The sequence below is a fragment of the Rhinatrema bivittatum genome, chromosome 8 (genome assembly GCF_901001135.1).
Source record: "Rhinatrema bivittatum chromosome 8, aRhiBiv1.1, whole genome shotgun sequence".
NCBI lineage: Eukaryota > Metazoa > Chordata > Amphibia > Gymnophiona > Rhinatrematidae > Rhinatrema > Rhinatrema bivittatum.
The window spans coordinates 180,050,785-180,067,010 of NC_042622.1; the positions used below are offsets into that span (position 1 = coordinate 180,050,785).

General features: G+C 48.7%; 1 protein-coding gene across 4 annotated transcripts in view; it reads right to left on the reverse strand.

The window, feature by feature from the left end:
• The window catches only part of ACACA (acetyl-CoA carboxylase alpha), a 210,694-nt gene that overhangs the window by 14,809 nt on the left and 179,659 nt on the right, over positions 1-16,226 (reverse strand). For all 4 annotated transcript variants that reach the window (XM_029611735.1, XM_029611732.1, XM_029611734.1 and 1 more), the window contains 2 exons: positions 1,988-2,142; positions 35-205 (listed from right to left, as the gene is read on the reverse strand). In XM_029611735.1, coding sequence (XP_029467595.1) covers positions 35-205; positions 1,988-2,142 — 326 coding nt within the window. The remainder of the gene's footprint in view (positions 1-34; positions 206-1,987; positions 2,143-16,226) is intronic.

A 16,226-nucleotide genomic window follows, 5' to 3' on the forward strand; every position in this document is an offset into this window, starting at 1 on the left:
TGCCACAGCACGAGGGTTGCCTTCAGCTTTTTACCTTTACTGTTCCCTCGGCTTCTACGAACCAGCGCCTCAGCATGGCCTGGATCTGCCCGTCTGTCAGCTCGGGGTTCGCCTCGTGGATCTTCCCTTTCACCACGTCCTCCAGGAGCAACCGCCGTAGGCGCCAGTAGAAGAACGTGCGGGAGGCCTTCCATTCTAGGACATCCTGTGCACAGTAAAGGATGGGGCAGAAGGGTATTAATACAATATCAGGCTGTGGCACAGCTGTAATACAGAAGTAGCCCATGTGGGATGTGAGCCAGAACAGTCACGTATAAAGCACCCTATACATTCAATCTTCTAAAGCAGTGGTCCCCAACCCTGTCCTGGGGGCCCACCAGCCAGTCGGGTTTTCAGGATATCCACAATGAATATGCATGAGAGAAAATTTGCATGCAAAACATGCAAATTTTCTCTCATGCATATTCATTGTGGATATCCTGAAAACCCGACTGGCTGGTGGGCCCCCAGGACAGGGTTGGGGACCACTGCTCTTAAAGCACAGGAAAAAGGGAAACCACCAATAATGGATCCATTTAATAATGTTATTGCGCTTCGTACAAGTCTGCAACACACCCAAACTTGGTCAGAGCAAGCAGCAGAAGTCAGGCTCTGGAATCAGACTTGATTTCAAATATGCTTTTATTTTTTTGTCCTTCCCGTTCAAATCAGGATTCTGGTGCTACTGAACCTTCCTTCGCAAACAACTGGGGATTCCCCCACATGTTCCTAACAGGCCTGAGGCTGGAAACCATGCGCCAGGGCCCCCTTCCAGAGCTCTGAATCCGGCCATGAGCATGGAAAGGGCCGCCCTTACCATAAGCATGACTTTCTCCACCCCCCAGGGAATCGAGCCGGCAGCGCTGGACTGGCTCTCAGACATATTTAGGGAAGGCAACTTTCAAACGCTATTGCCCCCTGGGTAAAGGGACTGTCTAAAAATGACCCGCCCCCATCTGTGGGTAAAAGCATGTGTGCAGTTCCACAACAGCTGCAATTTTGAATTTTCAAAGTCTACGTGCATTAATGTGGCTGGAAAAGAAAACAAGGCAGGTGCAGATCCTTGGGGAAGTTTTAAACAGGGGAAAGTACGTGTACATCGCCCTTTTGAAAACTGTTGCAAAGCTGGCGCATATCAGTTCCTGTGGGCTTTGCATTAAGATGCACAGCTTTGAAATTCCCCCTCATTAACTAACTTGGCAACCGGAGTGGGGAAGAGGTAGGCAGCAGCTTTCTCTTGCTTCAGGTATCCAGCTCATTCGTAAATGGCCTCTATTGGTCGATGGTATTCTGAACTTTCATTTGCAATGAACTGGGGTTTTAACCTTCTCTCATCTCAGCCTCTGACCACTGGGGCAAGGGCTAGGGCCACAGAGCACTCACAGTGCCCACTGAAATCCCCAGGTCAAGCCTCGAGGGATCGCCGTTCTACGACAGCCTGGACTCCCTTCCCTAAAAGGCAGTGAATGCTGCCTCCGGCCCCGGCCAGCCTGGGGGAGCAAGGTCATGGCCCAGGGATTCGAACCCAGGCCACCCCTGGCATGGCAGCACACGGAACCAGGTCAGCCCCCACCATAAAATCGTGTGAGGAATCCTTATTTTGGGTAAATGACTGAATTAGATGTTTGATTTCATGATGGGGATTGGCAGTCATTGTGAAACTACCTGTGACGTCACATCTCACATGATACCTGACACAGGGAAACAGATCCACCAATTTCTGTTGGGTGTTTTATGGTTCTGCATCTGCACAGTTATGAGATCCATTTGCATTCAGTTGCTCTTATCTGAATAAGGTTCATTTGCATGTTGGCTATTCTGAAAAACGGCCTGTGTGTGTCTTTCCCTCTACACCCGCACCTCCCGCCCCCCCATCCACTATAGCTGTAGCATGTAAGGATAGACAGAGAATATTGTAATTGTTGTGCCCTTGACCCAGCCTACTTACAGTGATTACGCCTTTCTCCTGCATTCTGCCTGGTGTATCATGTAAGTCGGCAAACTGCACAGCCACCTGATGGTAAATAGGAATTAAGAATTCCTCTCGCTCTTTCAGCTTGGCCTCCAGCTCCTTCCGCTCGGCTGGGCTGAGCTCCGGGGTGCCTGTAATGACATACACACAGCTCTCTGTCAGAAAAGCGCTGCCGGTGAGGAGAGAAGGCAGCGTGGCAGCCCCTAGTGCTCTGGCCTGCCACTGCCGCCTCATCCTTCAGCACTTTTCTCACTTCTTACATGAGACACTGACATAGCAGTTGGCAAAGCATCATGTGCCCATAGGACCCTTTTTTTTGTGCCAGCTTTGGAGAGTTACGTGCTCTCTTTTGTGACCAGATAGCAGCTTCCCAGAGTCCCGTCCCCTAACAACAAGGTCACAGCTGCAATCAGCCCCTTTGAAAACTAATTGTAGGCTCCTCCCTCGGTATCTAAATCGGTGCAAACGATGTAGGAGCTTAAGTTTTAGGTCCCTAGAGTCAGCTGAAAGACTCCCTAAATTTTAGGTACTGAGCAGGTTTTGAAAAGTGATCCCATGGTGGCACGAAATAAGAGATCAAGAATGTCGGGACTCATCCAGACACCGCACGGAACCTCTGGGAATAAAAGGTTGATCTCCTAATAGGTTCAACGGTCTTCTAGGTGGAGAAGACCCATCTCCCAAATGCATGCAGTTGGAAGGTTCTGGATTAAATGGTTTCTTATGCCAGCAAAAAAGCAAATACAATCTTTAAATAATTAAACCAAAAAAAAAAAAGTGTTGTCCTGCTTGGCAGGTAAAAGCAACACAGGTAAAGGCCACCTTCTTCCTTTAGCTGCTGTGCTGCAGTAGTGGGGCTGAAGAGATGGCAGGCGCTTTCAGTGAAAAAGCACAAGGACAAGGTGCCAGCCAGGCTGATGCGAGCCAGCCGTGTGCTCTCCATGTGTGCAGAGGCGACTCAGCCAGCCCCAGTAACGATCGGGGCCAGATTAACAAATATGTCAATGTCTATTTTCTGCTTAATTTAAAAGCGACGGCTATAAAGATTTCTGACTTCTGAGCCCTGTTCTTGTGAAATAAAGAAGGGAGGAATGAGGAGGTGGGGGGATCAGGAGTGATTATCCTTGCATTGATCGCTTGTCAGGTCCCGGGATTCGGCATTCACTGGACTATTGTAAAGCTAAGCTTACAATCGATCCCGTAAGCCCCCTTCACATTTAAACACCTCGCATGGTTTTCCTTTCGAGTTCAAAGCTACAGCAATAAATATATATTTATATATGGAACGTTTGGATGTTTTCTCGGAAAGATCTGAGAGAGCCAGAGGATTCTGTCCCCATGAAAAACGGATGGAGGCAGTTCTCAGATTGCATGGTTTAAATCTCTGCCCTGCTCCTGTGTCCTCCCATGACCCTTAAGGCAGTCGCTCTAGCTCCCCGAGCCCCTATCTCCTTGTTTCCAGGTAATAATGATATTAATTATTCCTTCTTCCTTTGCTTCTTTGGAAACTCATTACATCACCAAACTGTGCTGCCAGGCCATCCCACCCCAGAGGTGGTTGCACGCCTGCTTCTGCAAGATGAAGTGGTTAAAGTCATGCACGTTTTGTTTTGATGAAAAAATAAGTCAGAAAGAAAATAATAGATTGTCACTAGGCCTGTGTGAGCAAAACCCACATACAGGAAGGGAGGGGGGGAGTGTCCATCATGCACATCCACGCCTTGCACCTGTGCAAGATGTGAGGGGGAAGCAGGACAAGAGAAAACAGCTTTATACTTCTGAATTTGGGATAACCCCATTAATTATGATAGGGAAAGTTAGTTAAGCAAGGCCACTTAACACAGGAAAAGATATTCACCTGGATACCATGCATGCTGCAGTAAAATTAATTCACACATACCACCCCCTCCCACATCAAGTTCTGCCTTTACCCCACTCCAGCGTTTCCCAACCAGAATGCCCTGACAGTTTTCAATTTCTCTCCCCTACAACAGCTGGCCTGCAAGATGTCCTCCCACCAGCAGGGGGAGCCAGAGAGCAGCACTTATCTTTCCCCTTTGCAGGCTCTCCTCTCTTCTGCAATTGAAACTGCACTGGGCCCTGTAGTCTGACAAATCCTGCTGGTCCCATGCAGTTATGTTTACAGTGGGACGCAGGCACAGAAGAAGCAGCAACAGCTAAGTGCTGCTGGAAGAGGCAGCTGAATTTGCTAGGATGCTGGGGATGGGTGAGAAGGAAGGGAAGGTGATGGGGTAGGGGGGACAGAGAGAGAGAGAAGGAAAGAGAAAGTGCTGATTTCAAAGAGGAGAATGTAGGAAAGGGAAAGTGATGGAAGGGGGTGGTGGAATGAGAGAGCAGGGAGGGGAAGGTAATGGTGATGATGCAGGGGGAGTAGGGAGAGAGAAGAGAGGAGAAAGTGATGATGCCAGAGGTAGAGTGGAAAGGAAGAGAAAATGATGATGCTAGAGGTAGAGACGAAGAGAATTGAAGGTAATGATGCCAGGGCTAGAGAGGAAGGGAAGAGAAGGTGATGATGCTTGGGGGTAGGGGGAGATGGACAGGAGGAGAAGGTGATGATGCCAAGGGTGGTGGAGTGGTGGGAGATGGGGGGGGGGGGGGGGGAAGAGAAAAGGTGATGATGTGGGAGGTAGGGGAAGAGTGAAGGGGAAGTAATGATGCCAGGGATTGGGAGAGGAGAAGTAAGAAAAGAGAAAATGATGATGCCAGGGACAGGGAAGGTGATGGTGTGCCATGATGAAGTGAGCCCAATGCCGCGACACAAAAAAAGGTTGGGAACCACTGCCATACTCCTACAAAGCGTGGCACCAGCTTGACACCAGCAAGGCCACTCTTTCTCTTCACTGTTCGTTTTGCAAGACTTAATATGAGATGCTTTCATGCACAAATCTGACCATGGAAGCTCTGCATCTGATCATGCTTAGCCACTTTAGAGGAACAGCGCAGATATCATTGCATGCTTATTTGTATTTATTGTGTAAGGGTGGCGCAGGACAGAGTTTGAGTGGCTGCAAACAGTCTCAGAAGATTTCCTTGAAGAGCAGTGGCAGAAGATACTGCAATAAATCCACAAGATGCCCCCATGCCGTACAGTGTCCTGATACTGAATATCAAATTAACCTCCTTCCAAATTTAAGACAAATGGTTATAGAGAAAACAATGCCGTCACTAATTTGATTTGTGCCCCATTAAGTGAAGACATCCGTGCCCACTTCTCCCTGAGAGTCCCTGCAGGCAGAACAGTGTCTTACCCTGAGCCTCAGGGTAAGTCCCTGTGAGCGGAAATGGCTCAGCGGCTGCATGAAATCACTGCTTCCCATAACATTTAATGGTAAACAGATTTTTTTCCCCACCAAACATGACCAGTTTCACAGGTTCGCTAAAACCATTGAATGCATTTTATTTCAGCTCTTCTGCAAGTGCATTAAAATGACTAGTTTACGGTTTCCGAGCTCTTCCCAGAGTTTGTGGATTTCGGCGCCTGTCCTCATCTGCTGCTGCGTCAGCCCTGAGTCTATGAACATGCTAGCTGTTTGAAGTTAGCCTTCCCAAAATCCAGAAAGAAAGGCCAACACCGCCAAGTCTGTGCTCTGCTTCCAGCTGTCCTGACAGGAGAAATCACCGACACACTTCAGGTCAAAGACTGCATAGAATCCACCAGCTCCAGAACATAAGCAGCCATCGAGTTGTTGTCAGCCAGCAGTCTCCCTCCCAGAGATCCCTAGTCTGTCATTACTTCCCAGCTACTTGTGGGCCAGTGAGGTTACCAGATAGTCCTGATGCACTGGGCACAGGTTGAGTTCATTGCTGTTTGTATTCCCCTGTCTGTAGCTAGGGTCTTCTAGTCCTGCCCTCATGCAATAAGGCCAAGCCAAACTGGCTCAGACAGTGCCCCTCTGACCTGCAGTCGACCAGCAGAATATTGCAATCTCAGATTGTGGTTTCCAATTCCATCCATCCTCCGGGTATTACCGGTTGGGATAAGGTTTTCTCGATTGCAATCCTGCATTATACATTGATACATTTGAATTTTACAAAGTCCAGGATCACCCTGGAAAAACCTTTATTTTCCACGATTCTTCCATCTCTGCCAGACTGGGGTGGGGGAGGAGTAGAGTTTCAGCTTGCAGTATTGCTCCTATCTGTTATCCTTGCGTTTCTCAGACTGACCTTTTGGAGCTTGCGCACACCTACAGTTCCCAGCCTAATTATTTTACACCATCACGCGCGGCACATACCAAGAACAAGGCCTGACATCTTCTCATTTTATGAAGGAAGACCAACAATCCCAGATAGTGGGTACCTAACAAGTTACTTACAAGCAAACTACTCATTTTTCTGCATAATGCGCACAAATGTTTCTCTCTCTGTGTTGTGAGAGATCTTTACAAGGAGAAAGATGTGAACTGAATCTTGTGCCACCTTCCTTCTCCACCCCTCAGATTATCATTTCTCTCTTGGGTAATTTCATGTCCAGTTCCTCCCGATATGCTGTTATGGTTTTGTGTTACCTCATCGATTACAGGCCATGTGAAAATAAAAAGCCAAAATGTGGAAGACCGAGAAGCAGAACCTAATGCTTCTGTTTCCTGGACTATTTCTTATGACTCAGAGATGGCTTCCACCAGGCACACGGTGCTTCCAAACAGAGAATTTGAAGGCAGAGAATGGACTTCCCGCCTTATCCAGTGTAACTATTCCCCTCTACAGCACTACTGCAGATTTCACCTGAGCTCCGGCTGTACCTTCACTGTCTTGTCACTAAAGATCCTCCACGTGTGTCCTATGTATTACTGAATTTCCTATTTTGGCTTTTACCACATCTAAGAGGAGACTATTCCATGGATCCCACCACCTGTCCTCTGAAGAAATGCCAATACAATGCACACCAACGAGAACCCTACTGATAGAAACCATTCCATTCCCAACACAGTGTACCAAAGAGAACCTTATTGACAGGAATCATTCCACTGCACTAAGAAGAATCCTACTTTCAGGAACCATTCCATTCCCAACATACTGCACCCTATCAACAGGAATCATTTCATTCCCAACAATGCACTAAGAAGAATATTACTGACAGGAACAATTCCAATCCCAACACAGTGCACCAAAGAGAACCCTATCAACAGGAAACATTCTATATTTTCAACACAGTGCATTAAAATGATCTCAGTCAATAGAAATCATTCCATTCCCAACACAATGCACTTAAAAGAACCCAGTCAACAGGAATCATTCCATTCCCAATACAATGCACCTAAAAGAACCCAGTCAACAGGAATCATTCCATTCCCAACACAATGCACTTAAAAGAACCCAATCAACAGGAATCATTCCATTCCCAACAAGGTGCACCAAAGAGAACCCTATCAACAGGAATCATTCCATTCCCAACACAGTTCATCAGAAAGAACCCAGTCAACAAGAATCATACCATTCCCAACACAGTTCACCAAAGAGAACCCAGTCAACAAGAATCATACCATTCCCAACACAGTTCACCAGAAAGAACCCAGTCAACAAGAATCATACCATTCCCAACCAAGTGCACCAAAGAAAACCTTACCACAGAAACCATTTCATTCCCAACCCAGTGTACCAAAGAGAACCTTACCGACAGAAGCCACTCCATTCCCAACACAGTGCACCAAAGAGAACCCTATTGACAGGAATAGGAAAATTTGTTCTTACCTGCTAATTTTTGTTCCTGAAGTACCACATATCAGTCCAGACTCCTGGGTTTTGCCTCCCCTCCAGCAGATGGAGTCAGAGGAAGTTTTACTGACATTGCCATAATACCTAGCGTACCACCTGCAGTCCCTCAGTATTGACCATTACCAAAGCCAAGATAGTAGGAACACTAATACCAACCACGAACTAATATCCGCTGAACGAGCAGTGAGAAGTGGAAACTTAGAACAGATAAACTTGTCCACATTAAAAAAAACATGAAGGACTAAACAAAACCTGTGCCATTCTTCAGATTAATTACAACCAACAGATTGAGCAGACTCTCCTGAACTCCCTATGTCAACTGGGTGGGACTCTGGACTGATCTGTGATACTACAGGAACCAAAATTAGCAGGTAAGAAACAATTTTCCTTTCCCTGTACGTACCCAGATCAGTCCAGACTCCTGGGATGAACCAAAGCTTCCCTAAATGGGGTGGGACCATGAGAGTCCCGCTCGAAGTACACTCTCCTCAAAGCCTATGGCTTATGGGGCCTGGACATCCAAATGATAATGCCTGGCGAAAGCATGTAAAGACTTCCAAGTGGCCATCCTGCAAATTCTTGCAGTGACACTTGCTGACATTCTACCACATAATTGTGGCTTTTGACATCTTATACCCCTTATTTTGCACCACTCCACAGCACAAAAAGGCGATCCAACAACCAGAAGCTGTTAGTAACTAAGATATCGCAACAATGCACGTCAGACATCCAAAAGCCACAACTCTCTCGCATGAGTCACTGTAGCCTCCAAATCTGGGAAAGCCGGGAGCTCCACCGACAGACTTAAGTGAAAAGATGATACTGCCTTTGTCAGAAAGGCTGGAACTGTCCGCAAGGAGACCCCGAATCAGAAATTCTCAAGAAAGGATCTCTACATGACAAGGCTTGAAGCTCCGAGATCCATCTAGCGGAACAAATTGTCACCAAGAAAACCACCTTCAAAATGAGATCTTTTATAGTAGTCCTTTTAAGAGGCTGAAACAGCGCCACACACATGCCTTTCAGGACTAAGTTAAGACTCCAGGAGGGACACAGCTTTTGAACCGGAGGGCACAAATGCTTCGCCCCCTCAAAGAGAATGCACCACGTCTGGATGTGCAGCCAGAGACGCTCCGTGCATCTTGCCTCGAAGACAGCCCAAAGCTACCAGTTGAACTCTGAAGGAGTTAAAGGACAAATCCTTCACCAAACCTCTTTGCAAGAATATCTGCTATGGAAGCTCGCAGAAGGACAACCTCCTGCTCCGTGCACCAATCCTCAAAAACTCTCCAGACCCTCACACACGCCAAGGAGGTGGAAGAATTTCTAGCCTGCAAAAAAGTAGAGATAACATCTTCAGAGTAACCTTTCTCTCTCAAGTGTTTCTTCTCAAAAGCCAAGCTGTGAGCTTGAAGCAAGCCGCCTGATCTGAAAATATGGGACCTTGGTGCAGGAGCTTTGGCAGATGAGCGAGCCTCAACAGGCCGTCTACCGCTAAATTGATCAGATCTGCAAACCAAGGCCTCCGAGCCACTCCAGAGCCACCAGAATCATGTGGCCCGGGTGAACTTCCACACATCGCAAAATCTTGCCCACCAGTGGCCACGGCAGAAACATATACAGCAGAAAGTCCCGCAGCCAAGGAAGAATCAAGGCATCAACTCCCTCTGCACTGCACTCTCTTCGAAGTGGGGTGCCTTAGCATTTCACGGAGTTGCCATTAAATCCATGCAGGGCTTGCCTCACCTGCTAGAAATGAGAGCCATTGCTTACACCGCCAGCTCCCATTCTCCAGGATCCAGCTGTTGATGGTTGAGAAAATCCAGCTTACACATTGTTGGTCCCGGCTATGTGAGAAGCCACTATCAATGCCAGATGCTGCTCTGCCCAGTGGATTGGCTCCCAAGCTTCCTGAGCCACTGCTCAACTCTTGGTACCACCCTGCCGGATGATATAAGCCACTGTTGTCGCAATGACGGACAAGATTCTGACTGGATGGCCGAACAAGAGAGGAAGAAATGGACTCAGTGCCAATCGCACTGCTCTCATCTCTAGGCAATAGAACATGACACTTCTTCTGCTGACCAATGGCTTTGCACCGACTAATCTTGGCAGACAGCTCCCCAACCAGAGAGGCTGGCACTGGTAGTAACCACTGTGCACTCCAGAATATACAAGTCCACCCCTCAACACAAGCGGACCTGACCAAGCCACCACGAGAGACTCGATTTGGCTAGTTCCGTAAATGGCATTGGAAACTGAAACTGCACTAACCACAGATCCCACTGGAAAAAATATCGCCGCCGCAGGGGTATCATATGAGCAAACATCCAAGGCATGAGTTCCCCCGTGGATGCCATGGAGCCGAGAACCTGCAGGTAATCCCAGACACTGGGCACCTGGCTCTCCAATAATCCGCGAACTTGCGACTGCAATTTGACAATGCGCTCCTCTCTAAGAAAAACCTTCTCCAGGTTGTAGTCAAAACGTGCTCCCAGGAATTCCAACACTTGAGACGGCACGGGATGACTCTTGGACCAATTCATTATCCATCTGAGTGATTGCAAGCACTTCTCTGCAGTGGGCCTCCGACTTTGGCTGAATGACCCAGTCGTCCAGATATGGGTGCACTGGCACCCCCTCCTTCCTGAGGGCTGCTGCCACCACCACTATCACCTTGGTGAAAGTCAGTGAAGTCATTACCAGTCCAAACGGCAGGGTGCACAATTGAAAATGCATGCCAAGGATTTTGAACCGTAGAAATCTCTGATAGTCTGGCCGGATTTCTATGTGCAAGTATGCCGCAATCAGATCCAGGGACGCCAAGAACTTCCCTTTGCGCATTGCTGCAATGACTGAGCAGAGAGTTTCCATACGAAAACCAGGAACCTTGAAAGCCACATTTACTTTCTTCAAATCCAGATTTGGACGAAAAAGCCCTTCCTTCTTTGGAACCATGAAATAAATGAAGTAACGTGCCGTCCCTTGTTCCTCCAAGGGAATGGGAACAATGGCTCCAAGCATCTGTAGACAGTCAAGGATCTGTTATACCACCCGACTCTCTTCCACAGAGGCGCAAGGGGAGACCATGAACAGGTCTTTTAGCGGACAAGCAAATTCTAAAGCGTAACCTTGCCTTATCACGCTTAAGACCCACGGTCCATAGTGATTTTGGTCCACTCCTTGTAAAAGAGTCAACCGACTTCCTATAACCGGGACAGAGGAGTGGACCGGCTTCGCTTCATTGTGCTGTTTTGGCTCCAGTGCCTCCCTGGCCAGAGCTATCCCTATTCAACTCTTGGCCTCGAAAGGATGGGTTCCAGGTCTGCTGCCTCCCTGAGGCTTGCCTCTGAACTCCTGTCAAAGGCCTTCCTTGGCGAAAACGCCTGTTCCCGCGGAACCTAAAGCGTCCAGAAGAGGAATTCCTCACCCCTTTAGGCCTGTCTTCAGGTAACTTGTCAACCTTATTCTCTCCCAGATGCTTTATCAGATCCTTCAAATCTTCTCCAAAAAGCACTTTCCCTTAAAAGGTAATGCTCCTAACTGAGACTTGGACGAAACATCCGCAGACCAATTCCTTAACCAAAGCTGTTTCCTCGCCGAGACAGCTGACATCATAGAGGACATCCTGATGAGGTCATATAAGGCATTAGCGCCATAGGCTACCACAGCTTTCCGCCACTCAGCCGGCTTCACTACCTGGGAGGCTCTAGCCTTGTGAGACTGCAGCTGCTGCACCCAATGCAGCCCAGCTCCAAGCATAAAACTGCTGCACACCGCAGCCCATATGCCAAGTGCCGCCGCTTCAAATAAACCTTGAGCTTCCTAGCTTGCAGAACCTTTAAAGCCTCAGAACTGCCACCTGAACAGACACTGAGGCATCCACCTTTGGGGCATCGCAGTAGATCCAGCGTTTCCTTGTGTAAAGGATATAATTTAGCCACTGCCCGGCCAACTTTTAAGTCAGATTCCAGAGTATCCCACTTCCTGACTACCAACTTCTTGATGGACTTATCAAAAGGAATGACTGGACTCTTCCTCTGAAAGCTTTATGCATAACTCCGCAAGAACATAGGAGATCAGGGGCCCTGATTCTTCCCTGTGGAACAGGCGCACCACCTTAGGATCCAAGGGAGGACCTTCTCTGTGCCCCTCCTTGGAATCCTGCCCCCCCCCAGGGAGGATCCACTTGTGGAGGACCCAATCCTGCCGGTACCCCGACCTCGGAACCCTCCGAAAGATCATCCATTGCAGAGTTCTGCGAGGCCCCTAAAGGCTCGTCGAACTCTGGGAGCCCCCAAAGCCCTTGAGACCCTGGATCTCTTCTTCGCCCATGGACCTGAGTCAGTCTCAGGCCTGGGTCTCTGCCACCCCGTGGCTCTGCAGGCCGAATACGTCTTGTGAAATAAAAGTACAAAATCCACTGAAAAAGAGGAAGAACCATGTGAATCCTCCCCCCCCCCAGGAGGCCATCTTCCATACTCGCCTGACCCCCCCCCCATGGGGTCAGGATCGACTGGGGACAGTGGTGGATGGAAATTCCCCTACCCCCCCTCCTGCAGTCTCAGTAGCAGCCGTGAATGAGGCCAAGATGGTCGCCGTTCCCGCGCTGCCTGGGAACGGATCCGATGCTTCCTGCGGCACAGGCAGGATCCTGCGAGATCCACACTTATGATTGGACCCCCTCCTCCCCGGTGTGCTACCCCGAACTGCCTTCTTCCTCCAAGGCAGCGAGAGCAGAGGCAGCTTCGAGAGAACCACCCGCGCGACTCCCCGCACTCTGCACAACTGTCACGTGGCATGCCGTTTCATTCTCCGACCGCAGGAGACCATTGCCTGACTGAAAAAAACTTACAAGAGCCTGAGAAGCTGAGCTCCAACCAGTGTCAGCCCCGCTCTGCTTCCTGGCAGAGCACCTTTCACTCTTCCCTTCAGTTTGCTTTTTTTTTTAACTTAAAAAATCAACAAACAAAATTAAACAGGCATCACTTCCCTGTACTGAAGAGAGGCTGCAGGCTCTGTAGTCCCTTCTGGAGGAGAGGGAACTGGTCCCACCAGCTTTCAACCTCCGGCAACTAAGGACCGAGCAAACAAGGGTCCCCAAAACCCTGGTCATCCACCTGAATGGCCCCACCGGGACCTACCAACCATGTGGGAGGAATTCACCAGCTTATCCTGTTCCTTCTTTTTTTTTCAGATTGCAGTATTTGCACATCTAGCATCTGCTGGAGACAGAGAAATACTGAGAGACTGCAGATGGCACACTAGGTTATATGGCAGTGTCAGTAAAACTTTCTCTGTCTCCATCTGCTTGAAGGGAGGCAAAACCCAGAGTTCTGGACTGATTTGGGTATGTACAGGGAACATTCAATTCAACATTACACTAAGAAGAATCCTACCAACAGGAACCATTCCATTCCCAACACAGAGACCCACCCTATGGAGAGAAACCATTCCATTACCAACACACGGGCCGATACTGCTTTTCTGTGCACCCTCCGACTTAATATCATGGCGATATTAAGTCGGAGGTCCCGAACGTTTCAAAAAGTAAAAAAAAATAAAAATTTGAAGTCGGCCTGCGGCTGTCGGGTTGAAAACCGGATGCTCAATTTTGCTGGCGTCCGGTTTCCGAGCCCGTGGCTGTCAGTGGGCTCGAGAACCGACGCCGGCAAAATTGAGTGTCAGCTGTCAAACCTGCTGATAGCCTCCGCTCCGGTCCAAAAGGAGGCACTAGGGACGCGCTAGTGTCCCTAGCGCCTCCTTTTGCCTGTTTTTACCGCTGGGCCTCATTTGAATAGAGAATCACGCGCACAGGAGAGTGGCCTGTGCGCATGCCGGGAGAGTGGGCGTTCGTTTGCTCTCCCGCGGACTTTACTGTATTGGCCCGACAGTGCACCAAAGAGAACCATTCTGTCTATAGGACTCAATCCATTCCCAGCTCTGCAATAAGAAGAATCCCACCCCCAGAAACCATTCCCAACACAGTGTACAAAAGAGAATCCTACTCCCAAGAACCATTCCATTTCCAACACTACACTAAGAAGAACCCTACCAACAGGAACAATTCCATTCCCAATGCAATGCCGCCCTTACAAAAACTATTCCATTCCTTTCTCATATTTCAATGACAACGCTACTCACTGAAGACACAATATTTCTCTCTTGGCACTGAGAAATTCACATCTAACGTCACATGGCTATAATTCTTTATGTATTGCCTAGCAGGCTGATATTTTTAATAAATATGAAACACACAGTTCTGCTATAGAAATTGATAGCAGAAACTGACAGTGGCCAGGTGCACAGAGTCTACCCCATCCGCTCCTTGCGCCTCCAAACCCAAAAGAAAGCACTCAATGGCAGACCGTGCCGCATTTGCAACCTCCCCCCACTCCCCTACCAGCTCCCTCTCCCCACCTCCCCGCTACCAACACACAGAAAGGTGTCTCTCTGTCTCTTCTCCCCCCCCCCCCCTCCCACAACACCCAGCGGCTCCCCGCGAAATGGTAACAGCTATTCAGGGGTTAAAAAGAGGCAGTGAACCCCCGGTTAATGAGTAAAGAATTCAGCAGGCAGCACAAGATAAATGGAGCTCTCTCAGCTTCTGCTGGAGTCAGCAGGAACCGCGGCCCCCTCGGCTTGTTGGTGGCAAATGGAGTGCGTGAAATATCAAAGGGCAGTGATCCAGAAGAAGACCGACTCTGACAAATTTTAAATTGGCCAGAAAGGGGGGATTAAAAAAAAAAAATCCCCTAGCAAAATGCTGTGCTTCTCAGTGTTCTGTAATCTTCTGCTTTTTCCTGCTTTTCAATGGTAGCCGTAGAAAGCGAGACCGGCAGCAGGCGAGGCGATGGGAGCAATCACCGGGGCCTGAATGCAAAAGTCATCAGTGGCTGGGCTGTTAAAGCTTTGGCTGAGTCCGCCCTGCAAGGGTTCTGCTCCTTGGTCGTGTCCATTTTTAATCTGGTGCGCACGGGAGTTTCCCCGTGCAATTATCCTGGTTACAGAAAGCAGTGCAAGAAATGCGACTTGGAGCCGAAGAATATTTTCCCGGGGCGAGCAAATGTTGCCAAGTCTCTTCTTGTAGTATCATTTTTCCTTCACAAAGGGCTGTGCGAGGGATAGCTGCTCTCATTGCAAGTTCATGTCTCGTGCCTTATTTTTCTGGCTTGGAAGCTTCCTCCTGCTGCTTTGGCTTGCCAGCTCAATGGACCCTGCCTCTACTTTTAACCCTCTCACCCTTCCGCCCAGACCAACCATCGCAGCAACAATCCTCGACCAGATGACAGATGGTACCAGAGTGCAGCCACAAAAGTTGAGCAATGGTTAGGACCCGCCCCTCGCCACCTCCTTCCCCGCAGGAGCTGTGAGCACTACCTCCGCAGCATCTCCAAAAATCGGCCAGGCCTAGGAGTGGAAGCTGAGCTTGAGAGTTGAAGCAGGGTCTTATGGATGGTCGTGCACAGCACTAAGCCATAAGGCCAGACTTGATTGAGAGTTGTTTTCTAATGACCACCAATGGAACGGGGACAACCAATTACCCCTGGCATGCTGTTCCAGATCTTATCATGAGAACATTCCTGTGACAGTAAATTTACAACGATGAAAGATGGAAAACAGAACCAGTTTACTATTTTGCTCAACAGGCTGACAGCGTATTTTAACAATGCAAACACAATCATCCCAGATCCATGACCCCTTCAGAACTCACTGTGGGACCTTGAGCAGATCACTTAATTGCAGTATGTTTATTCGTCAAAGGGATTTCATAAGTAGAGACAGTCCCTGCCCTAATAAAACACTGTCTATAAGGCTGTGCATGCTTCTCTCAGCTTTATTTAAGCAAGAGAGCCATTTTGTAAAACAATAAGGATGACTTGACTTGGATAACCACCTGGCTCCATGTCTGCTAGAAAGGCAGATCTGGTGCAACTTTTACTCCTCTGCATGCAGGAACCTGCAATCCATGGCTGGCCAACTCCAGTCAAGAGCCACAAACAAGCCTGGTTTTCAAGGTATCCCATCTCATGCATAGTCACTGTGATTTACATACAATGGAGGCAGTGCATGGAAATTCCTCTCATGCCTAGTCATTGTGGATCTGCTGAGAACCAGGCCTGTCTGTGGCTCTTGAGGACTGCAGTTGGCTTCCTCTGTACTAATCCAAGGATGCAGTGGAGGTGAAACTAGGCCTGGCTCAGGCAGTCCAAGAGACATGGTGCTAGCTGGGAACCCTACCTCTGAATCTGTGCTTCTTTCCTTTTATCTTCGAGCTGCTTCTTTCCCCCCCAAGATGAAAGCTGACCTGGCGCTAGTACCCTGGCAGCAACGCCTTTTTATCTCGATAAGTGCAACTCTGCAGTGTAATCTCCCTTCTAAGGCTACAGCAACCACCTCTTTTGCACCTCAGTGCTGCTGCTGCTCCCTCTCCCCTCTCCTAATCCTCCAACTGGGACGAGTCTTCGAAAGCAGCACC